Consider the following 23,816-nt stretch of genomic DNA (forward strand, 5'->3'; position numbering starts at 1 on the left):
CTCTTAAAAGGAGGAATTTTACTGTTATGACAAGAAAAAATTAATCAGATGTTAGAAGTTACCAACCTGATATTTGGTTGGCTTTTTTTATTGATAAAATGTTAGTGCTCTTAAAAGAGGGAATTCTAAGGGAGTGTACACGTGTCGGACAATGTATAAGTTATCCAATATATATATATATATAGAAGCTAGCAAGCTTGGTTGAAGCACAGATTGTTCTACTCATACCTCACAAAAGGCAAAGCTTATTCCCCCAAGACTTATCTGGCACTAGCAAACACCTCTATATTTAAAATGGTTCTATTTTCTGATCATGAGCTGGTTTTGATCTTTGGTCTCCTAGGTATTAATTAGTCTTAGTACAATTCTCATTCCAACCATTTGACTGCACCATTTTCAACTTTGATGCCATCATGAAAATAATTCATATTTAGCTAGTCTTTCTATTCCAACTGGCCTAGCAAAAAGGAAAGCTAGCCATCTTTATTTTGTAACTTTTCCATACAGTCTCATTAAGGTTTTTATCACACAATGAATGTAATGCATGAAACAACAGTAGATTTCAATTTTACCTGCTGCTTTTATTTTTTCAAATTTATTCTTTCTTGTTGTCTTGATCCCTCACTGATGCTCTCTGTTCTATTTTTGTCTGTAGGTAACATTGTGTCATTCATGGTGTTCTTAGCACCCTTGTAAGTCCTGCCTCAAACCATAATAGTATCATATATAATTTTGCATGAATGCCGCTCATTTACACATTGAAATGCTTAAAAACTTTTATCCACCTCTGTCTCTCGCAGGCCAACCTTCTATACAATTTACAAGAACAAATCATCTGAAGGATTTCAATCAATTCCATATGTGGTTGCACTTCTTAGCGCACTGTTGCTTCTATATTATGGCTTCATAAAGACCAATGCTACTTTGATTATCACCATTAACTGTATTGGATGTGTTATAGAAGTTTCATACCTAGCAATGTACATTATATATGCTCCCAGGAAGCAGAAGGTGAAACCAAGATGACAATCTTTCCTTCTCAACTCTTTTCCATTTTGCTCTACATAACGATTTTTAAAATAACTGCACAAAATTGTTCAATTTGAAACTAGCTTTATTGCTGTTAAGAGTGTTCTAAACTGTAACTTGGTAAGCTTATAACCTTATATATGTTTTGATGGATATTTCAGATTTCCACTTTGGTAATGATACTCATTGCCGACATTGGAGGTTTTGGCTTAACCATGTTAATCACCACCTTTGCTGTGAAGGGAATTAACCGTGTCCATGCTGTGGGATGGATTTGTGCCATTTTTAACATTGCAGTGTTCGCTGCTCCCTTGAGCATAATGGTACATTCTATATTCAATTATTCACATAACATAGATCTTGCATAGTTTGATATGCAATCTGAAATATGTAAATCTCTATATTAATTGCAGAGGAGGGTCATAAAAACCAAAAGTGTAGAGTTCATGCCATTTTCATTGTCCTTATTTCTCACGCTCTGCGCCACCATGTGGTTTTTCTATGGGTTCTTCGATAAGGATAACTTCATTATGGTGAGGAATAACATTTCTAAATCTATTACTCATTCTACTAATTTACTCAAGGAAGCAAACTGATTAGTCTTTTGTTTTGCGGCATTATCAGTTGCCAAATGTGCTAGGATTTCTGTTTGGCATCTCTCAAATGATCTTGTACATGATATACAAGAATGCTAAGAAGAATGGAGAAATCAATTGTACAGAGCAGCAAGAAAGGGATGGCACAGTGAACTCCAAACAGCACAGCTGCAATGGCAACAAACTCGATTTCTCTTCACTGGTAGAAATGAAAGAGAATCAACTCAATCAAGTTTGATGTTATGTTGATAAGTATCTAAGTTCTAGAGTTGATGGAGGACTATATATAGGCTTAGGATGAATATCGAATAACTAATGTCTCGTATCTAATTATACTGTTGTAATAACAACTATTGCCACTTGGTATGCATTGACTACGTAATAGACTAATGATCATAGTTCTGGTTTAAAGCATATGGTTTGGTTCCTATTGAAATTCCTAAAGTTCTATTTCTTCATGTTTAAAGCAACACTAAAGGCTCAATTAATAATGAAAAAGTTTAAATATGTTTTTTTATGTAAGTTAGTTTTTTTTAGCTCTTGTAGGTTTATTTTTTTAATTTTAGTTCCTATAAGTTAGTCCTTTAATAAAAAAAAAAGTTTTTGTAAGTTTTTGTTGAGAAATAATCAAGTCCCACGTCGACAATTGCTAGATAATTTTTATCTCTCTTATGGGAGCTTAATGAATTTGTGACAACACAAACCTGGTAAGATCTAATAATTAAGTATCAGCACCAAGCATCAAGGGAGACAATAGCAATAATAAAGGCTTCAATGCGCTTGGATGAAACTTTCTTGCAAAAAGGAAGCACATGTTGGTGATGTTCCCTTCATAAACACATGTTGATCCAAACCTCATGTGGTTCAAAAACGCTTCTGTAATATCATTGGACCCAAATGTTCGAGGATGAGGGCCACGCCTTGACCAATCCACCCAAGTGATGCTACTATTGGAGCTTAATTGAGGGTACATCATATGCACAAAAGTTGGTATATAATGCTCTTCTGCAAAGCATGGTGAAGTACAATAGTGCTGAACTATAGGATAGTATTTGGTGTCAGATACAATGTGAATGGCAAGCTCACGATGCACCTCAAACCATTGAGACCCTTTTCTCCAATCGGTTATGTCAATTATAGGCCTCATTTTTGGGCAGTATCTTCCTCTGGCATCGTATCCTGGGTCATCAAAAGAGTCTGAGAAGCTCGTGCTTGAGTTCATGAGATAGTCATATATGGTTCTGAAGCCAAATAAGGGGATGCATGATTCTGATAGCAGCACAAAACGTTGGTTGGATAAGTCCATTAGTGCATTTGCTAGAAGACGTTTTCCGGCATCCATCAATGATGGTGCGCCCCAGACCACTAGCTGCCATTGACAGAAAAGATTGGTTCATTCATAATCATTTTTAATTTCATCCAATGACAAAATGTTTATGCATAAGCCCAATGTTCACATGCACAACCTATCAAAGCTCACGATGCATTAAAACCTGTGCCAAAGTTATTTTAATATTATCTCAAGGTTGTATTGAGTAGTTTAATTTCTATAGAATTTCAACGTATTAACTAATTAAAAATTACAGCAAATATGTCTTTTAAAATATTTATTTTTAGAAGTCAATTGACTTATCACACTGATTTATAATTTAATGAGTGTTAAAAAAAATTATACGAAAGGAAAACATGTAAAACTTTATACTATCTTGCACAGCTTTACTTAATTTACTTTATTCATGTTGCATGAATTACACCGTGCTTATGAATTATGATGGGGTTGAAGAGAAATGAATAATATAACTATATAAGCAATGGCAAGCTAACTAACCTCGCTAGGAATATTTCTTCCATAGAATACAGAATCTTCAGGCATGGTTTCACTGTAACAAGGATGTTGGTGCAGGTAAATGGAGTAAAATCCATCATGGTCTTTGAAGAATTTCTCCCACAAGGGTGCCAGGGGTAGTGGACCTCTAGCCAAGAACATGAAGGCCACTTTTGGAACGGCTTGCTGAGTAAAATCTTGAGTACCTGAAACCATGGATGATGCTTTCAGGAACAACTCTTGGTCGGTCATGCTGTGCATCAGAGATGTCTTTAATTCAGTACTAGGTGGTTGTTCAGTCACAGATAATAGTCGTGATGATGATAATGGTGGTGGAAGAATTGTTGTGATTGGGGTAATCACAGGATACAGAAAGGCCTGTAAACTGAAAGATAGTTTAAGGCATAAAACTGCAGCTATTCCTAGTGATACGCCAATTATAAAGAAAACCAAGTTGTACCCTTTGTTTATGTTCCTATACAAGGGACCAAAGAATGACATTGAAACTTTCTGAGATGATTTATGCATCATATGCCAATTATCAATAGGCGTACAAAATGACAGAGCAGGAGATGAACAAGAAGCTTCTTCTTTCTATTCTCCCAATTTGAAATTGGTGTACATAGCTACTACAGCTTTCATTCTCAGATTGAGTCATGCATTGTACTTTTATACTCCTTCTCTATATCTATTTTAAAGAAAGATGGAGAAACACTTTTTAGTTGTGTAATGAAAATTGAGAAAATTAATTTTAAAGTAACATCATTTATGTGGGATGTTTTTATTATAAAATAAGTTATAAATAAAATTTAATATAAATCTTAAATTTAACGCAAAAATTATTTAAAATTAATTGTTTCAACTTAAGATTAATTCTCTGTATTTTGTTGAAAGTTATATGTAGTCTTATTTTAAATTTTAGTTTTAAAATAAGGATACAGAAGTTTTAGGTCATTAATTAAGATCAAAATCTGATTTGATTCGGTTCTTCTTTATTATAAGAGATTTAGTTAGTTAAGGTTAAAATCAGATTATCCAGATCTTATTAGATTCCCTTTTATTTTCTTTTTTATCTATGTATTTATTTTGTAATCAGGATTAATAGGACTTCACTTAGTCATTCCTGTCTATGTAACTCTCTCATGTAATTATGATACTGTAAAAAAAAAAGATTATCTACTTTTTCTAAAATTACATATTCTTTTTAAAAATATTTTTTGTTGGTTGGAATTTATTTTTTTTTAAAAAAAATCAGATCCCATATCTTATGTTTAATTAGCCTTTTGGTACATATAATTGCAATTAATAATTTTCCACTTCAGTCCTTATGGTTTAAAACATTCCATTTTGGTCCTTATGGTCCTTTACAAACGACCAATGAATGGCATTCTCAGATTGAATCATACATGTACTTTTATATTCCTTCTGTCTTAATTAGTTTTGAATGCAGTCAACAATTTGTAGCAGTTAATAATTTAAGTAACCATTTAAAATTGAGTGTTGACTGAGTGTTGAATGCACAGCATAGAGCATTGGGTTAGTCACTAAGTTTCTGTTTTTTGATTATTACAGTTTCAGTTTTAGTTTGACTATTAGTTGGCATAAAGTTTGGCTTCCTCCGTTATTTAGCTTCAGGGCTATAAAGTTTTTATTGCACCGCCCACCGCATATCTTATTTATGGAAGTAATTGCAATGATATTCTATTTGTCAAAAAACTTGTAATTCAACTACCGTTTTTTCAGCAAAGATATTTCATTAATAAATTAAAGAGTACCAGAAGTACTCTAATAGGTACATATACACCTCAAAGAGGAAAATATTTTATTTTTAATAAAAACTATATTAAAATATAAAAATACATCTATGTGTTTGTTTTAATTTTATTATTTTGATAACGATATATATATATATATATATATATATATTATAACATCTATTGAATGAATTTTAAGTATTAACTTAAATAATTTAAAAGGTTAAATATCTTTTATAATTAAAAATTTAATTACAGAAAATTTGGTTTTAATATAAGTTTATAAAACACATGTCATAAAATAAGAAAAACACGATTATATATAGTGACAACAAAAAAAGAATATAAAGAGTTCATTTTATTCATAAATTTAAATTTTAAATTTATAATATATGAATTGAAATGAAGTTTAGAGTTATGTTTCAAAAATAAGAATAATAACAGTGTATATAAAAAATAGATCAAATGTGATAAGTTTTATATTTAAATAGAGTTTAATAATCATGTATTTCCATTATAAACTACTTTTATATTATTATCAAATTATAATTTATCATTAATATGATTTTTAAAATAATTATTATGAAAATCACGTGTCCTAAGGAACAAAAATTGTGAGAGCAGCATTAGAATTAAGATCACAAGCATTTGTGAAGTATTTAATTTATGTTGCAGGACTAAGTGCACGTTCTATTTCTTCCAAGGATCGACCTTTTGTTTCCACAACGTTACGAGCTATGTACAAGACAGTGAGAAGACAGACAATTGAGAAGCCCAAGTACACTATGCTGATACCAAACTTGTTTACCACACTCAAGAAATAGAGCCCGATGACAAAGTTGGAGATCTGGTAAGAATAAACAAAAATGAAAAATTAGTGTAGCAATAAAACATATGCACATTATAAATCATCCCAACAGGTCCAAGAAACTTCATTGCAATAACTACAGGTGATATTAGATTCCATAGTGAAGTCAGTTACCCAATGTGTGCCTAATGACAGAGAAATTGCTTTTGCTCTGATTCTAGACGCAAATATCTCTGGTAGAAGAAGGGCAGGCACAGGACCAGCACCAAGAGAGAAAGATAAGACATAGCTGTTTAAAATTCATAGACCAGAGTCAAATCAAAAGAGAAATGGAAAACAAATAACACATGCTAGCCTTTCAGTGTATGGAAATACTTTTTACTGACAAAATTAAATATGACTTACAGGACAGTCCCAAGGACTGCAAGGGTGCCAGAATATGGAGCAAGGACCTTCCAAGTAAAAGACACAAAAAGAAGCAACATAGAAGCAGCCTGGGAAAGTCAGAAAAGTACAGGGGGTTTAAGAAAATGAGTAGGTTATATTAATATTACACAAGAAACTAAGTTAAGCTGTTGCGATGAAAATTTGTTATTAAACCAAGCAGAAAGCAAAATAGAAAGAGATATCGTATAATCCATAAAGGCAGAGTTTTGAATTAAATAGATTTATAACTAGGAATAGGTATAACTATTATCTCTTAATGCACCTATAACCAGCTTTGGATTCTCTTCATCTCCCCTCAAAGGTATTAAAACCAACAAAAATAAGATTACAAGCTTAACAAGAACTGCTATTTACCAAAAATGATCACAGAGAAATACGAATTAAAGCTACAATTACAAAAGTAATGACGGCAAGCCTATCATTGACACGCATGCATGAAAGCTCAATCGTTTTGCTTTCAGCCTTAGAAAAATGTGAGTTGAAAGTAATTATTACCATCCCACTAAAGCTTGTGATAAGGAGACTTTTCCTTCCTTTTTTGTCCATCAAGGACGAAGCAACAATTGTTTTTTTTTTTTGGTCAGCAAAAATAATATATATTGATATATGAAAAAGTACCAGAGGTACTATAGATACAAGAGTATGTAAGTAAAGCTAGTAAATCCTCATATCAGGCTGAGTACAGACTGATAGGAGATTACTAGCCTACTATAAAGCTACAACGATTACAGAACCACAGCTGGTGTCATCCTAGTTTACTGAAAACCAGCTGGAAGATTGCTTGACCAAAAGTTGAAATGTATTGTAAAGTTTTCCTCCATTGCTCTGAACCATGTCCATGCCACAAATAGTGCATCTTCCAACAGCTTACTACCATTGAATGGGGCGTTCATAAAAATAACCTTATTCCTCTGCTGCCAGATGGACCAATTTAGAGCAACCCACCAGCACTTCCACCTCTTGTATATCTTCCCACCTTTCATCCCAATGTTGTGCTGCAAAAAATGGTGCCTAGGATTTATAGGGTATGCCCCCGAAGTCCCTATCCATGATTGGGATTCCCACCACAGATGTTGTATTTTGCTGCATTCAAAAAAGAGATGAGATGCAGTTTCGTCCTTAATACTGCAGAAAGGACATAGGCTGTCACTTATATCTATTTGCCTTCTCCGTAGATTAGACTTAGTCGGCAATCGATCTCGAATTAACCTCCACGCAACAATTGTGCCTGCAACAAAATCAAACATCAGTCAGAAACAATATCATGTTTGTGAGAATTGCATGATATCAAAATTTTAGGATGAAAAATACTAACCAAAAACATTTGATGCACCAACCAGTGCACTTGCTGCAACATCAGAAGTAATTCCAGCACTGCGGAAAACAGAAGTTGAATAATAGACCACAGCATTTATTCCAGCCAACTGCTGGAGCAAGAAAAGTGTTGCCCCTACACTGACCACTGCAACAAGGAATATTTTGTAAGTGCCACACCAATTCACTAAGCATTAATCAAATCTGGAACAAACTAAAAAGTTGGCAGTTGAGCAGTGAAACAACATAAACTGTGATGAAATTATTAAGATATATCTCATCTCTTCATAACATATATCAAGGGAAAAGGAAAAGAAAAAACAATGCATAAACAAATTCAAAAAGTATAAGAAAGACCCAGGTTTTAAGGTTGAAACAAGAAAATTGACTTCCACAGTTCCATGAATATATTCGCAATGATTGGGGCACTACTGTATAAAAGCACTGGGGTACGTAGAGCCTCTGGGCAATGGGGTACGTAGTTTTTAAATAACATAATTATGACCAAACCTTTTAAAGCTGCAGGTTAGCACCAATAGTAACAAACATACAATATTAACTGATGAAGGTATAATTAATAGCTGTTCTTCACTACAGAAATTTTGCTTTAGTACACTAGAAACCTTAGCCCTTGTTAACCAAACATGGAATTAAAATGCAGTAATGGAATACCTTTCCTATATCGACTACTAAACAGATCAAACCATCCTGCTTCAGGTTCAGAAGAACCTTCACTTGCTGCTGTCAAGTCATGCATAACCAAAGCCACTCTTTCTTTTCCATATAGTGTTTTAACAGCTTTTTCAGCTTCAGATATTTTTCCTTGCTATAAAATAATAAATGTAATTTTATCAGAAAATATACATGAAAATTATCGCAATTGCACTAAACTCTTAATGTATACTTCACAAGAAACCAGACATCATATACTTATATGTCTATTAAGTTGTATTAAGATTATACATGACTACCATAACTCTACAATTTAACCCAATTAAAATCTTTAAGGATGTCAATGGTGTTTTTAGAGATTTTAAACATAGCATAAGCTCTTTTCTTTGAAAAAGTTATACTTAATAGTTTATTTGCAAAATTGTTACCATAAGAGACTATAATCCAATGTATAGGTTAGCACAAAGAATATTTAAGAGAAAGTTATTGCTGTGTCTAAAAGTAGTAATCTTTTATAAGAAAAGTAACTTAGAGTAGTAATTCACACGGCTTGTTTTGCAAAAGTTGGCTTCCTTGTTATGTATATATATTGTTGCATAACAAAAGACAGCATATTATTGAAGGACAACCTGAAAGAGCCACCGAGGACTTTCTGGAGAGATAGTCATTCCAAGTGCTAACAGAACAGATGGAACTACAGTAATTCCAAACATTGTCCGCCACCTGATAAAATAAAATGAGGGAGAAGAGGATGCAAGTTAATGAACATACAGTCACAAGGCCAATTACAGGAAACCAACTATGTATTCACAATGCAAAACAAATTTCAAGGTTTTTACCACCTCTAGTACAAGTACAAGAAATTAATAACTAACCAACCAACAAATATTCCAGATCCTCCAAGTAAAAATAAAAACCATGCGGATAGGCCATCCTTCAAAGTTCTCTTGGAACACTTGTAACAGAAGGAACTACTTTGCAAAATTATCTTCTAGGACAAAGTTTTCTTATGCCATTTAATTTATTTCTCATTTATGAAAGACGCGTATCTCCACTTTCTTTCTCATGGAGTGCTAACAACAGAAGGAGTTCTTTCATTTCTAGTATTTTCACACTGAATATTGTCATTTCTACCACAAATATATATGCTCTTGAGAAGATATCCTCATAAGAAATAACAGCTGACAACTAACAAGATGGTAAAATGAAACAACTCAATAGTCAATACCATATAGGATTTCCCACCAGAGGCAAACCAGCCAGTAATGCTGCAAGAATCCCAATACATATGAAAAGTTGATTAACAGATCCAAGCGCACCCCGAATTTCGGTTGGAGAAATCTGTCCATTAGAAGGAATCACCATCGGGTCCACATAAAATATGTAAACATAATCGCAGAGGTTAAAATAATTTATAAAGGATCACCTCAGATATGTAAAGTGGTACAATTGCAGATGTTACACCAATTCCTATGCCAGCTAGCAAGCGACCAATGATCATTGTTTGAACACTCTGAGCAGTAGCACTGTAAACGTAATATAATTTAACCCATCAATTGCAAAAATACCTAAAAGATCAAACCTTCTACCCAAGGGCGATTAACTGACCAAAGAAATCCTCCAATTGCTAGAGGGATTGCATCCAACTGAAAAGTCCTAGTCCGGCCAAATTTGTCAGCCAATGCTCCGCCGGTAAATGAACCAACAGTAGCACCAGCAAGCAGTGCACTGACAATCCATCCTGTTCATGGATTAGATCTAATGAGAATTACGAGAATACAATTGATGGACCACATTCAAGTCAAATTAGGTTTTTGAGATACAAACATTTCACAGACAAAAATACTCTTCACAAACGGCCAAAGTAATGAATAGATTCAATTAAACTTCATGCCATAAAACTGAAGTTTTTTTCCTGGAAAATATAAGAGTAAAATTAACAAGTACAAGTCATGGTTGAATAGATGCTGAAAATATGACTTGTACAAAGATAAAAATTAAAGAGCTAAAGAACAAGAAAGAGTATTTGCATTAACATCTACAATTTCTTTTTTCTGATAAAATTAATCAAACAGTGCAAACTAATTTGCAAAAACAAATAGTGAAAAGAAAAAGATGTACCTTGTATAACAGTGTTTTGGGTGATTCCAAGATCCTTGGCAAGGTACTCAAGAGAACCATTTACCACCCTATATCAAAAAGGAAATTGTCAGAGTTTCCTACTTAAGAATAATAATCGATGAAAATCAGTACTACAACAAGGAAAATTCAACACAGGACTCCAGTTTCTTGCCACCAATAACTTAAGACAGCATACAGAATATGATATGCTGCATTTTAAGTCCATCTATCTGTATACCAAGTGAAGATGAAATCATACCCAAGATGATAACCAAATAACATGGCTCCAAGGCAAGCAACACCAACATAGGGCAGAACAGTTCCAGAAGGTTTGCCCGAAATATTAGAGGGGAGAAGATCTTCAACATCTTCATCTGCAACACAATTTTACACAGTAACATTCGAGGGACATGGACACATTCACTGATTCACATTATGGATGTGATATTAGGAGCCATCAATAATGGACAAAATAAAATGCATTTGTAAAGAATAATACAATAAATTTAGGTGTTGCTGATGTTATTCTTTGATTAGAATCAGAATTTCAAATCACATAATAAAGGTTTGTATTAAAGGTCAATGCAGGTTACCGAGGTGAAACTCCAATTCTAAAAGGAGAACAACAACAACAACAAAAGCACCTATGCATCTAGGTATTGTCCTACAATAAACTCTTAACTGAGGAAATTCCAAAAACATTTGGATGAAATTTCATGTTGGTATATTAGTAAAGAATTATTAAATAAGCAAAGCAGCCATGAGAAACAAGCCAAGCAGGCATCCAGCAACAACAAATCGACCACAATAAAAAACATATCTTTGGTAAGCATTAAAAAGATCTCCTGAGTGAGAATCGCTAACGAACTAAACACATGAAAGGCATCAACATCAGCAAAAAAAGAAGAGAAACAAACCAGAAGGCTGAACCCTGAGGGATCTAGGCTTAGCAGAGGAGCCAAAAATGCCACCAAAACTCTTTCCTCTAATAGTCAACTCAGTTTCCATATTGAAGGAACCAGGCCACAAACCGCACCAGCTGCTTCTGCTTCTACTATTACTCATGATACTCATGCACAATCTTCTTACTCTCTCTTTTGAATTCACCAAAACTCACAAACACCCTTTGCTTCTGAATCTGAACCCACCAAGCGGTTCCGTTGCACATTATCTAATTGAAAACTCCAAATCCAGAAAAAGTCAAAACTCGTACAACAGTACGAACCAAACCAGGACACGAATCTAGGACACTCCAAATCCAATTCCCGTTGTGTCAGGAAATTAACTAACGATTAACGAAAATAAGATACATACTCCAGTCGTTGGGAATAATATTTGTCAAAGCATATTATTATCATTCTTATAATCTTTTAGTAATATTTAAAAATTTATTTTCGGAAATGTATAATTGTAACATAAAAATGTTTATAAAGAATTACAAAAATCTTTTATTTTCAATAGTGTATAATTATAATAAATAATTAGAGAGAAAAGAAATTTTTTTAGATATTTTATCTATTACTTACATACTTTTATAAATAAATTTTAGGCGATCAAAACAACTATAAACATAGTATATTTTTAATATATTCATTCTAAAAAATATCCTATTCCCGAAATTCGCTTACTTTTCTTTCTTTTTTTTCTAATATAGCTCGCTTACTTTTCTAGTTTTCTATGCTACGTTTTCTTGACCGGGTGAAAGAACTTATTTTCTTTTCATTTGACTTTTTAAATTTTAAAGAAAGTTTAAATATATTTATTCTTTCTAAATAATAAAAAAAAATTGAGTTTAATTTTCTATGTAAAAAATTTTATATGGTCAATTGATGAAAAAAAGTATTATGGGTGTTGTTTTTTAAAATAATTATTACAATTTTCAATAATTTTACCATATATGTCAATTTATAATTAGATAACAATGAAAATAAATAAATTAGTAATGTAATTCTTAAAATTATAATGACAAGTCAAATTGGTTTCTAAAAATAATAAAATGGTTTACAAAATTATAAATTACCAATTAATTTAATCCTAAAATTGTGATAATTGGTTAAATTAATCTCTGAAATAAAAATAAGAAAATAAATAACCCTCAAAATTAAATAAGCAATAAATATAGTCATTAATTATTAGTTGGTGTCATCTAATAACTTAATAGCGCTCAATAAACAAGTTAAGCATGTCACAATCAACTAGGCACATATAGTGATTATCACATCACATAGATGAAAATGAACAAAATCTTTGAAATAATAATCAGTTTTTTCCTTCTTTATGTCTTTATTTTTTTTTCCTATTAGTTTTACATTAATCTTTGATCTAAATATTTATCTTTTTACAATTGAAGATAGATAATAGAAAGTTTACAAAACTTACGTATTTTGCTCAATCAAGTGAGCCCGGAGACGTGATTTTTTCCATGGAAACATTTGTATAGATCAAATGTATATATCATCTATACTTTTTAGTCTAGTCATTAGTTTTCGAAAAAGTATATAAACGGTAGAATGCATACAAATGAAATTCCTGTTTGTTTGGAACGGCTAAATATGGTGGGACGGATTACAGAGAAACGGAAGAGAGCATGTGATATCTATTGTCCCTTCGTTTGGAGCATTACATTTTTAAAATACTGAGAGAATGTGGTACCTATTAAGATTTATCATCCCTTCAATACCCAACAGAATAGAGAAAGAAAAATTATGTTAAATGAATATTTACTGAGACTTAGCAAGGATCCTTTTCCAGTACTTGGGTAAATCATAAAACTACTTGATAAAAGAAAAATTGTTCCCTAACAACTAAAAATTTATGTTATGAGCACCATATAAGATATCTCCATAACATGGAAAACAAATTAAAGTAGTAAAACAATACAAGAAGAACAGTATTTAGATTCCTGAGAGACTAGTGTATTTCATAGTTCTTAGCATGGCTTAAATACTAGAAAAAGCAGGCAAATGTATATCATTATACAATACTAGCAATCAGCAAGTACTGAATCATATTGACCTGCAAGCTATTGCTCAATGAGAAACATCTCTTGTATGTTTTTCAAAAGCACACTATTTGAAGATGTAAAATAGATCCACACAGAGAACAGATGGGGAATAGCTGATAGAAACTCACAATCAAAAAAGGGTTAAGAATTAAGGTGGACCAAAAACTCATACGATTCACGGAACATACGGACTGCAATTTCTTTTTGTTTTTTTGCACATCAAAATATATAGGTAACATTGCTTGTAGTTTTGTAATCCAAGTCCTGTATTTCTTCTTTCTTGTTCACGTATACAGAAAAGCTAGTAATCCGATACTACAATAGTATGAAGCCCCATGCCCCATAGATCAAAGACATTTAATTAACAGTAAGCAGTAACTGTAGCATCTAATATATAAGATAAACTTTAATAGGAGAGTGAATTATAGTCAATGTTTGCTAAATTGATAGACATTCACCATGTAAGAACCACCATTTGCTAAATTGATAGACAATGTTCTGCCACAATACCCCCAGTAAAGCAAAAGCATGCAATCAGCATATAATGTAAGTTTAGTATTTTAACAGAAACCTTTCTTTTCTTTTATTCAATTTACAATTACAGTGATAAACATGGAAGATTTTACTGGAAAATGCAAGACTTTAAAAGATACACTACAAACTAAAACTACAAAATTGAGGGAAAAATTTATGGTAATCTATATATGTCAACAAAAAAGCCCAAAATTGTTCCAACTTCCAACAACAGGATTTTTTTTGTTGCTGTTGTTCTAAATACTTAAGTTTTGTTGATCTCCTCAGGCTCCTGAACTCTTTCAGTCTTTTCCAGTAACTGACGTGCTATTTTTATCTTGCCACACTTCTGAAACACCTGTTGAAAAATGTCTCTAGCATAAGCTGATAAAGGAATACCCTTTTCAAGCATTGATTGTGCTTTCTCATAAGCAGCATCTAGTTCACCTCCTTTACACAGCTTCTGCAACTTCTGGTTCTCCAATTTTCTTTCCAATTTAACACATAGATCCAACTGATCATGTTCTCTCAAAAGACTCTCTACTAAATTGAAAGTGTGAAAATGTGGAATCCATCCCAAACCCAACATTTCCATTAGCAAGTCATAAGAAACTTTCCAGTTCCTAACCTCACCGTGAGAATGGATCAGAGCAGTGTAGGTTAATCCATCAGGAAGGCATCTGTTCTTGTTCATGATTTCGAAGACCCTAGTAGCATCCTTCAATTTTCCAAATTTACACAGCATCGATATAACAGAATTATAAACAACCAACTTTGGCTTTAAGCCACAGGACAACATCCTCCCAAACAAATCACTAGCTTCCTCTACTCGGCAACATTCGCACAATGCATTTATAACAACAGAGTATCCCTCTTGAACACTAGTCAATTTCCTTTCCTCGACAATCCTCAACACTCGAACAGCTTCTACCGTATTACCCAAGCGACAAAGCTCAGACATAAGCTTGACAACAACAAAAGCACTAGGCAACAAGCCAGAACTACAAACTGCCCAAAACACTTGAACTGCAGGCTGAATCGCGCCGCTATTTCCTCCCATGTTAGGAACTAAAATAGTATACGGTCTCCGCGTATTCCTCACTCTCACCTTCTCAACAGACCCTTCTTTTCCACTCATCAAACACAGCTCCCCAATAAGCAAGTTAACAGCAGAACGAGTGGGAAGCACTCCGATCCTATTCATTCGATCAAAAATCTCAAGAGCCGACTCTAGTCTACCAAGCTTACACAAACCAACAATCATGTTACTGCAGGAATAGGTATCAGGAGCATCAATCTTGTGAAAAATTGAAAGTGCAAGCTCAATCATCTCCAAAGATGATTCCCTCTTGCAAAGCACATAAAGCATGTTATTACACACAAGGTTATCAGGCTTACACCTAAACACAGTTTCCATTTCCTCAAACAGTGACAGTGCTTCCTTGATTCTCCCTTGCCTCCCCAAAAACCTGATGCAAATGGACAATGCCTTGGGCGAAACTCGACCCTTATGAAACGACATCGTATTGAACAAGCACTTGATGTCGTCAAAGAGCTTCCTCCTACCCAAGAAATCAGCCATGTACTCAACGACGGAATCGTCAAAGCGAAAACCTAAGTGGGTCCCGGCCAAGGAGAAGAATTTCAAGGTTTTAGCCCTACCCAGTTGCTTGTAGCTCTTCAAAACGCGAAGAACGAGGGGGGAGGTTAGGTCTCGCTTGTGGCGAGAGAAAACGCGACGGATGTGGGCATCGTCGGTGGCGCAAGAGACGAGGTCGGAGAGCAAAGAGGAGGAGGAAGGGTAAACGACATCAGAAGGAGGTGCTTTGCGCGGGATTCGGGAAGAAGAGGAATGAAGAAAGCGTGAAGATGCGTTGAAAACGTGAAGGGCATGTCGAGACCTACATAGGGAAAGCATTCCAATTGCAAAGGGTAGTAGGTTTGTTAGTTCAGTGGTTGAATTTCAGGCAATGCCAGTGTGGTACCAACTGGACTCCCAAGTCCCAAACCTGTCTACACTTTCATTGGAGATTAAAAAAGAAGAAGAAGAAGCAGGTTACTATAAATTTTAGGGTGTTTCTTTTAATTTATTTTTAAAAAAATGTGAGAAATGTTTACAATTCATAATGCATTTTGTAAAATTTGTAATTAAATTTGTCTAGTATTTTTTTTATTAGAATGATTAAAGCATTATATGTTGTCAAATTTGTTGTGGAAATCAATTTTGTTGTTAAGCTATTTTGGGCCTAGTTAAATGGTCCAAAGTCCGCATTTACTACTTAACTCTTTTTTCTATCATTCTTTTTCGTTCTAAATTATATCACATTTTTTAAAAAAATTGTTTCAAAATAGTGGGAGTATTATAAAATTAATATTGAATTAAATTTTTTTCTAATATTATCCTTAATCAATATTTAGTGGAAATAACAAAGTAAAAATAAATGAGTAATTAATTAGAGAGATAAAGAGTGTATTATAAAATTATCCAATATTTTATATGAAATCAAACAAATTAATTATATTTTTTAATTTATGTGTCAAAATCTTAAATAATATATAATAAGGAACATTTTATTTTCAACCAAATTTGTTGTTGCTCACTAAAGTTGTCTTTGTTGCTTGGGATGTTTACCATATTTAGAAATACCATAACCCTACCAGGCAATGTTGTCCACTATGGAGTAGAGGCATTGATATGTCATAGTTTTATCACATCAAAACAAGTCCTCCATCAATGTTAAGGATAAGAGTGATTTAGGTCCTTCTTCTAATATCAATATTTTGATGTTAAATCTTTTAATATCATTAAAGTCAACACATCTAATATATTGTGAGTTTTAATGCTTAATAGTCTATTTTTGTTATTAAAAGATGTTGTAGTGATTAAGTTATGAGTTTGCTTATATAGTATTTAAGTCTTGACTCTTAAGATTGTTTGACACATTGACACAAGCTTTCAATTGAGACTAAGGGATAAGAACAACCTATTCTTCATTCTAACATTAATATTTCAACCTTAAATTGATTCACATTATTAGAATCAATACATTTAATGCATATTTTAAAAAAATGACTTACATTAAATACTATCTCATCACATTTCAGAAAAAAAATAATTATAAAATATGTTTTGTTGACATTAAGATAAAAATAACAAAAACATAAATTAACGTGTGTCATAACAATAACACATATCATTCACATGACTAACTTAATATTATCTCAAATCAAATGTTATTTGACAGAACTATTCTCTTGGAAAGACTTGAAATTTAAACTAATAACCTATAAACCTCCCTTCCTAGTTAGTATGTAACATCCATCGTTACCACTTCAACTAGAGTGAAAAAGCTTCTATTTTTTATATGTCACGTGCTGCCGTATCACAACAAACAAGTAATCAAACTTCCGCGGCATATACAGATTCAAAGAAGTAGCACTCTCATCCCAAGTTTAGAGTTGAGTAATTGAAAACTTGATTGGTAAAAAAGCCGCTAAAGACACGACTTCAAGTATTGTCTTAGCCATGTGACTGCCTACTACTTCTGGAACTGTACCATTTACTAATCTATCTTCTATTATATATTTTCATCAATTAAGCTTATATATAGCAGGCCAGTATATTTGTAAACTCCAACTTGAAACTCGTAGATAAGGTCTTAATTTTTCAATATCTTTATGCCTTATCCACGTGAATTTCCATTTAAAGATATTAATTGAATGTGATTTACGTACCTTGTCTATTAAATTTAAATAAGATACGTCCTCACGTTCCTTGTCCTTTTACATGCAAGATATCTCCAAAGCCGTCCATTTTTTATTGAGTAAAAGCTAGTAATTTGTATGCATTATTATGTTCGACCATTTTAACTTGCAGACTTGTCTAATTAAAGTGCCTAACCTACTCAGATAAACCCTCTTTTCAAGATTTTGCTTAACCATGTATGCATTTAAATCTTGACCTTCTAGATCATGCATAATCTAGGTTACGGTGTACATATAAATTAATTAACTTTATTTATGATTTGCATAATCCATTTTTAAAAAAAAATAAAAAGAAAAATGGGACAAACAATTTTTTTAAAAATAGCTTATTTATACAAAAGAAAAAAAAATCAAATAAGAAGCCTTTTTAAAATTCAGGTAGCTTTGTTTGTTCGGAATACCCATTTTGAATCCGATCGAAATTCGTGTCAAGTAAAATTACGTTACCTTTTTTCTATGCGTTTGGGATTTTGAGCAGTTTGAGACATGCTATACGGCAATTACAAAACCATCCCTGCAAAATCAATATTATTTTTAAAGCTCATTATATTTCTTATATTAACGAAACAAGTACATTGTTGCATTGCATGTCACTTCAAAAGAAATATCATTTACTAACACATAAACATTGTCCAACGTTAAGATTGTCTCCATATATTATAAATTTTGTTTAATAAAAACAAATTGTTAATATAAACATTATGAGTTTTCATTAATATATTATGGTGAATATGTAATATGCTCAATAATATATCAATTTAATTTACCAACGGTTAATGAAATTGTCTATTAATAGGATATATTATTAGTTAGATTTACAGAGATTCTATTAATAATTTAATTTTTACTAAATAAAAACTATGTTATATATCAAGTTCAACATCAAACTATTAGTGTATATTTATTTATTGACCAAGTAACATGCATCAACTTCAATCATTTAATAAACAAATAGTGTTAACGTTGTAGATTTCATTGATTACCCCGGCAAGCATTAGTCGGCAGGTCCAGTTTGTCCATTTGGACCAGCTACAAAAAGCTCTAAAATGACTGGTGCATGTTAACTTTCCATGATTACTAATTTAAGAAAATTAAAAACAAGTGACCCCCTTGTAATGAGTTCACTAGGTAGGAACTAGAGAAGATAATTATATAACATAATGGATCATTTAGATAGATTGAAAGAGAGAGGGAGATTTTTCAGGCTCTTCCTAGCTAGTTCCTATTCTTTTCACTCGAGTTTTCATGCATGAATTGATGTATAACAAACATCATTGCCATGTGCTTTTGAACAATATACTTTCTCCACCTAACCGTCTAATTTCTACATGGAAATTTCAAATTTCGTTAACCACTTTTATCAATTGGTATTCGAAATTATTGTATGTACCCTATGCAGCATTCACTTAGGGAGTGCTAGTTTTGTGATTCCATGCAAGTATTTAAGCAACGGATCGATTGAGCTTGAGCGAGGGGCACGTATATATATAGGTTCTACGTACCCTTCTTTCTTTAATTTATTTAAATATATAATGTTTTTTTTATAAAAGATTATGATTTTGCAATGTACTAATATAAGTTAAAGCTTTTCTCACTTTCAAGTATTTTTTTTTTTTTTTTTAAATCCGTTAACATACGGAAATTGTATTGGAACAAAAACAGATAGTTTTGCGATCGAGGACTGTATTAACATGTGACTTGAATTGGTTGGACTAACATAAACATATATAACTTGGGAAGAGAGGTACATATCATAATAATTAATGAACCATGCAGGAAGGTATACTTAATTTATGATCAACGAGAGTTTCAATCATTGTCCGTCCCTGGTCCCCAGCTTGCAAATTAATCCATGAAGGGACTGGATTAACAAATTAAGTCTACAGGGAAGTGTAAACATGTTTTTCACTAGGTTCATCATTGTCAGTGCCCTCTAAGTAGCTAATTGATTAATTTGTTGTCGGTCAATTGTCATTATGGACAATAAAAGTGGGACAATCAGAAGTGAATTGAGTCCGATAAACAAGGTTTGCACAATAAATATGAGAAATACAGTATTTATTACTATCAATTTTTTTAATTAAGATAAAAATACATACATATTTAACATGAGTTTAGTTAACCAATGTCCTCAAAACATTTATTAAAGAATTAAAAAATATTTATTATATAAATAATAAGAGAACCTAATTAAAAAAGATCGTGAATAATATAATTTTTCACTTCTTAATAAAAATATTTCTTCTTTAAGATCTTTAACCAATGTTTTTAGGATCTGGTTCATATAATATTAAAAGTTATTATTTATAAAAACATATTTTTAATTCATGTAATAATATCCTAATCACATGTGATCTTTAGTAATATTTTTTTTTACTATTAAAGCCTAAAAATATCAAAAAAGATTTTAACAATATGAGTTATAAAAACATTTAATAAATATCACAAAAAGATATTATCAACATTTATTAGTAATTTAATGACATTTATTTTAATGTTGTCAAACAAATTCAATAATATTTTTATTAAGTGTTAAAGAAAAAAAAGTTGTTAAAGTTGATATGTGTTGTAGTAATACAAAATTTAAACAGAGAAAATTTGGGTGCATGTGTACTTTATAGCAATTTTGTTATGGTGGAATAGCAATCACGAGCATCGCCAGTTTCGACACTGTTGTCAAGCATTCTATTAAAATTAAACATGTGTAGTGGTGATATCATAATACATTGAACCCAAGTGATGGAAGTTAGTAAGATTCTTGCAGATTTTGTCCCAATAATTAACGACTAACTCAACGTCAATCACGCAAACATGCTTGTGATACCTAGCATTTACCTTACGTCATTCTGAACCTTCAATCCACTTGGATCATTAATCTTTCTAGCAATGTTTGACTTCCTCATCAATTAACTCAGGATATTCTGGACCGCTGCATGTTTTTCGTCTTGCAAAATGCCCGTTTTCCTTTTTGTAGTAGTATATATTTTTCTGTATATGACAAATAATTTTTGTAAGAATAAAATAACGTTTTGATTAAATCGATCAACTAAATATCAGCTTAGATTTTAATCTACGCCAATGATGTCAAGTTGTCCTCTTAATATATATTGAGCTAACATCCTTTTATGCAAGCCACGACAAAACAAGTCTGCATGACACATAGTGAAGACTAGATTATATATATGCTTGAGCTAGATTACTAATGTATCTAGCGTTCTGAGCCAAAGAGCAGATACCCTTTTGTTTTATGTGCTATGCCTAAACCAACCTAACTTATTAGCTTCTTTTTTTATCTAATAAGATTAATTTCTACCAATTATTATTGCAAGTTTGGGACGTACGTGCCATTGTGGTTCTTCTTTTCACTTAAAACATACACAAAAAATGAAATTAATATATATATATATATATATATATATATATATATATATATATATATATATATATATATATATATATATATAATATGTTAACAACACTATCTGTTATTAACTAAAATTTTGTGAAATCATAAACTTTTGTGAGTTTTTAATGAATTTTTACTAATTTTATAATTGTCAATAAGTTTTAACAAATATTATAATGTGTGTTGAAAAAAACATATTAAAAAATATATTAGTGGCACACCTTTAAAAAGAAAAGATATATTAATCACTGAAAAAAGGATATATTAACTCACTTGACTCGGACCTAATGCTTTATTTAAGCCGAACCAAACTTCTTATTCTTGAACTAACAAGTGTCAATAGTGTTGATGCATAACATTATAAGTCTATGAAAATAGTATGAAGGACTATATATATTCACAACATGTTACATTTGATGATGTACATCAATTTTTTATATATATGAATAAAATTGTCTATAAGTATAATATATCATACAATTAACATAAATTCGTAATATTTATACCCAAACTTTAATTTTTATTAAATAAAAGACTATGCTCCTATATCCCTTAATAAAATTTACTATCGTACTTTTTAATAAAACACACATTTTACTATCGTAATTTTTTGGTATAGCTAGTGTGCACTTAAACAAAGGTATTTTCGTACCCTAAAAGTTATAAAAAGAAAAGCACAGCGCATTTTACGAAATACTATAATTAATATATATAAAAAAAAATTACTTGCGTAATGTAAGCTTATCATATCATGCGTATGTCACCCATTTTCTGTCTATGAGAATATGCCCACACCCCAACCCTAATAGGTGGTACTGCTACAAATTATAAAATACTGAAAATCGTATTGTAAATTAAGCTGGTTTTCGTCTCATCCGTTGAAACTCTACCTCTTGTCTCTTTTTTTTCTTTCTTCTAAGAAATGATTATGCTTTCCTCTTTCCAAGCTTGCACTTGAACTCTTTTATAAAAGCCTCTCATTCTATGTAGTTCACACACACATTCATGCCCACTGTTACTACTTAACCACATATTTTGGTGCATCTTTTCTTTTTCCCTCACACAATTCATCATGGCTGAAATTGAATACCATGCAAAATCCAATACTAACACTCAACCCCTAAAGCTCTTTGGCATCAACATTAGCAAGTCCCCAGAAGATCAAACTCATGAAGCAGGTTCGAATTCTGAGCCTTTCAGTTCAAGAAAGTACGAGTGTCAGTACTGTTGCAGAGAATTTGCAAACTCACAGGCACTAGGAGGGCATCAAAACGCGCACAAGAAAGAAAGACAGCTCTTGAAACGTGCCCAAATGCAAGCTGCTCGTGGTTTTGTTTCTTCACAGATTCACAACACAATCATATCAAGCTTCTCACCACAGTCTCAGCCACCTTTGTCGTGGTTATGCACACCACATGGTGGTGCATATCATTCAGGAGCTGCCTTTGTGGCTTCTGGAAGACGAATCTATGTTGCAGCAGCTGGTGCCTCCATCACTGATGGCCATGGTCACCGCCACCCTCTGCCGCAGTTCGGTGGCTTCAACGGGGGTGAAGGTAGTGGTGGTGGTCGTGAACGAGGGTTAGGTTTGGATTTGCATCTTAGCCTGTGAGTTTTGTGAATCAGTTTTTTCATTCAATTTAGCACCAAATGTGTAGCAGCTTTTCTATTTTTTTTTCTTTTTTCTTTTTATCACCATGTTGTTGGTGTGTCTCTGCTATAAAGATTGAACCTGACAAGTCACTTTAGTGAATCTCTTCTCGGTCATATTTTTTTTCTTCAGGTACTCAAACATAAAATCTTCCTTAAAAGTATCGACTTGTTAATAGCAACCTTTGTACTCTGAATTGTATGTGAATGTAAATTTTATTTAATAAGTAGTTAGAGTTGTGAAGAAATAATTTTTATACATTTTTCATGCCGGTCGTCTCTGAGATTTTTATTTTCTGATAAACTTTTTAATTTGTTTCAAACGAATATCACGGGCCATTGGCATCGAGGACATTATTATTTATAAATTTGAGCTCCAACTTGCCAAATGCATAGGCAATTTTTTTTAATATCTATAAGCAAGAGAATTATCGTGAATATTGATTCAACCACTGCATAAACAAATCCCCTAAAAATATTTGATGAACCTGTATATAATCCCAAAAATTAAAGACCAAAGTTACAATTTCAACCTCCACTAAACAATTATAACAGATTGGATGAAAGTTGAAACCAGTATACCACTCCCAAACAGATTACAATCACATCCTTCCCCTGTTTGAACTAGAATAACATGAACAAAAATACAAGTCATTTTCAGCCACTATAATAATCGAGAACCCATGAAAGTGATAGACCAAAATAAAAAATACCAGGCTGCAAAATGAGTCTTGAGCTAACGACTTGCAACAGTTGTAAAACCAAATTGAAATGTAAGACCAAAGATAATCATGTCACCGCTAAACCACACAGTGTCTACCTTAATTAGACAAATTCATGAACCGTTGGATATTTATATCAAGAGGAGAACGGGTGTTGAAATCTATTTTGTTTAGCCTTAATCCAACACCA

General features: G+C 32.3%; 5 protein-coding genes across 6 annotated transcripts; 2 read left to right on the plus strand and 3 right to left on the minus strand.

The window, feature by feature from the left end:
• Positions 1 to 203: 203 nt before the first annotated feature.
• SWEET44 (sugar efflux transporter SWEET44) lies at positions 204 to 2,038 on the plus strand. The gene is given in 6 exon segments (NM_001357981.1): positions 204 to 343; positions 656 to 692; positions 801 to 1,011; positions 1,191 to 1,352; positions 1,443 to 1,562; positions 1,654 to 2,038. Coding segments are annotated over 6 exon segments (789 nt in total). The 5' UTR covers positions 204 to 294; the 3' UTR covers positions 1,864 to 2,038.
• Positions 2,039 to 2,346: 308 nt separating this feature from the next.
• LOC100812487 (glycosyltransferase BC10) lies at positions 2,347 to 3,702 on the minus strand. The gene is made up of 2 exons (XM_003551794.5): positions 3,454 to 3,702; positions 2,347 to 2,994 (listed from the first exon to the last, which is right to left on the minus strand). The coding sequence occupies exons 1-2, from the start codon at positions 3,700 to 3,702 to the stop codon at positions 2,347 to 2,349; spliced, it is 897 nt and encodes a 298-aa protein (XP_003551842.3).
• A 2,051-nt stretch (positions 3,703 to 5,753) lies between these two features.
• On the minus strand, positions 5,754 to 11,894 carry LOC100803067 (plastidic glucose transporter 4). 2 transcript variants are annotated; one of them, XM_003552672.5, is made up of 13 exons: positions 11,484 to 11,894; positions 10,826 to 10,940; positions 10,567 to 10,634; positions 10,054 to 10,186; positions 9,872 to 9,971; positions 9,674 to 9,786; positions 9,075 to 9,168; positions 8,446 to 8,599; positions 7,774 to 7,921; positions 6,955 to 7,027; positions 6,418 to 6,506; positions 6,187 to 6,301; positions 5,754 to 6,051 (listed from the first exon to the last, which is right to left on the minus strand). In XM_003552672.5, exons 1-13 carry the CDS (start codon positions 11,638 to 11,640, stop codon positions 5,869 to 5,871), a joined length of 1,542 nt encoding a protein of 513 aa, XP_003552720.1. In that variant the 5' UTR covers positions 11,641 to 11,894; the 3' UTR covers positions 5,754 to 5,868. The 2 variants fall into 2 exon arrangements, with proteins under 2 accessions (XP_003552720.1, XP_006603059.1); XM_006602996.4 differs by lacking the exons at positions 5,754 to 6,051; positions 6,187 to 6,301; positions 6,418 to 6,506 and having other exon boundaries at positions 7,026 to 7,687; positions 7,775 to 7,921.
• A 2,351-nt stretch (positions 11,895 to 14,245) lies between these two features.
• Positions 14,246 to 15,453, minus strand: LOC100803602 (pentatricopeptide repeat-containing protein). The gene has a single exon (NM_001317434.2). The coding sequence runs from the start codon at positions 15,450 to 15,452 to the stop codon at positions 14,349 to 14,351; it is 1,104 nt and encodes a 367-aa protein (NP_001304363.2). The 5' UTR covers position 15,453; the 3' UTR covers positions 14,246 to 14,348.
• A 6,701-nt stretch (positions 15,454 to 22,154) lies between these two features.
• On the plus strand, positions 22,155 to 23,131 carry LOC100527555 (uncharacterized). Its single transcript, NM_001250852.2, has one exon. The coding sequence runs from the start codon at positions 22,327 to 22,329 to the stop codon at positions 22,864 to 22,866; it is 540 nt and encodes a 179-aa protein (NP_001237781.2). The 5' UTR covers positions 22,155 to 22,326; the 3' UTR covers positions 22,867 to 23,131.
• Positions 23,132 to 23,816: the final 685 nt, after the last annotated feature.

The sequence above is a fragment of the Glycine max genome, chromosome 18 (genome assembly GCF_000004515.6).
Source record: "Glycine max cultivar Williams 82 chromosome 18, Glycine_max_v4.0, whole genome shotgun sequence".
Classification (NCBI taxonomy): domain Eukaryota; kingdom Viridiplantae; phylum Streptophyta; class Magnoliopsida; order Fabales; family Fabaceae; genus Glycine; species Glycine max.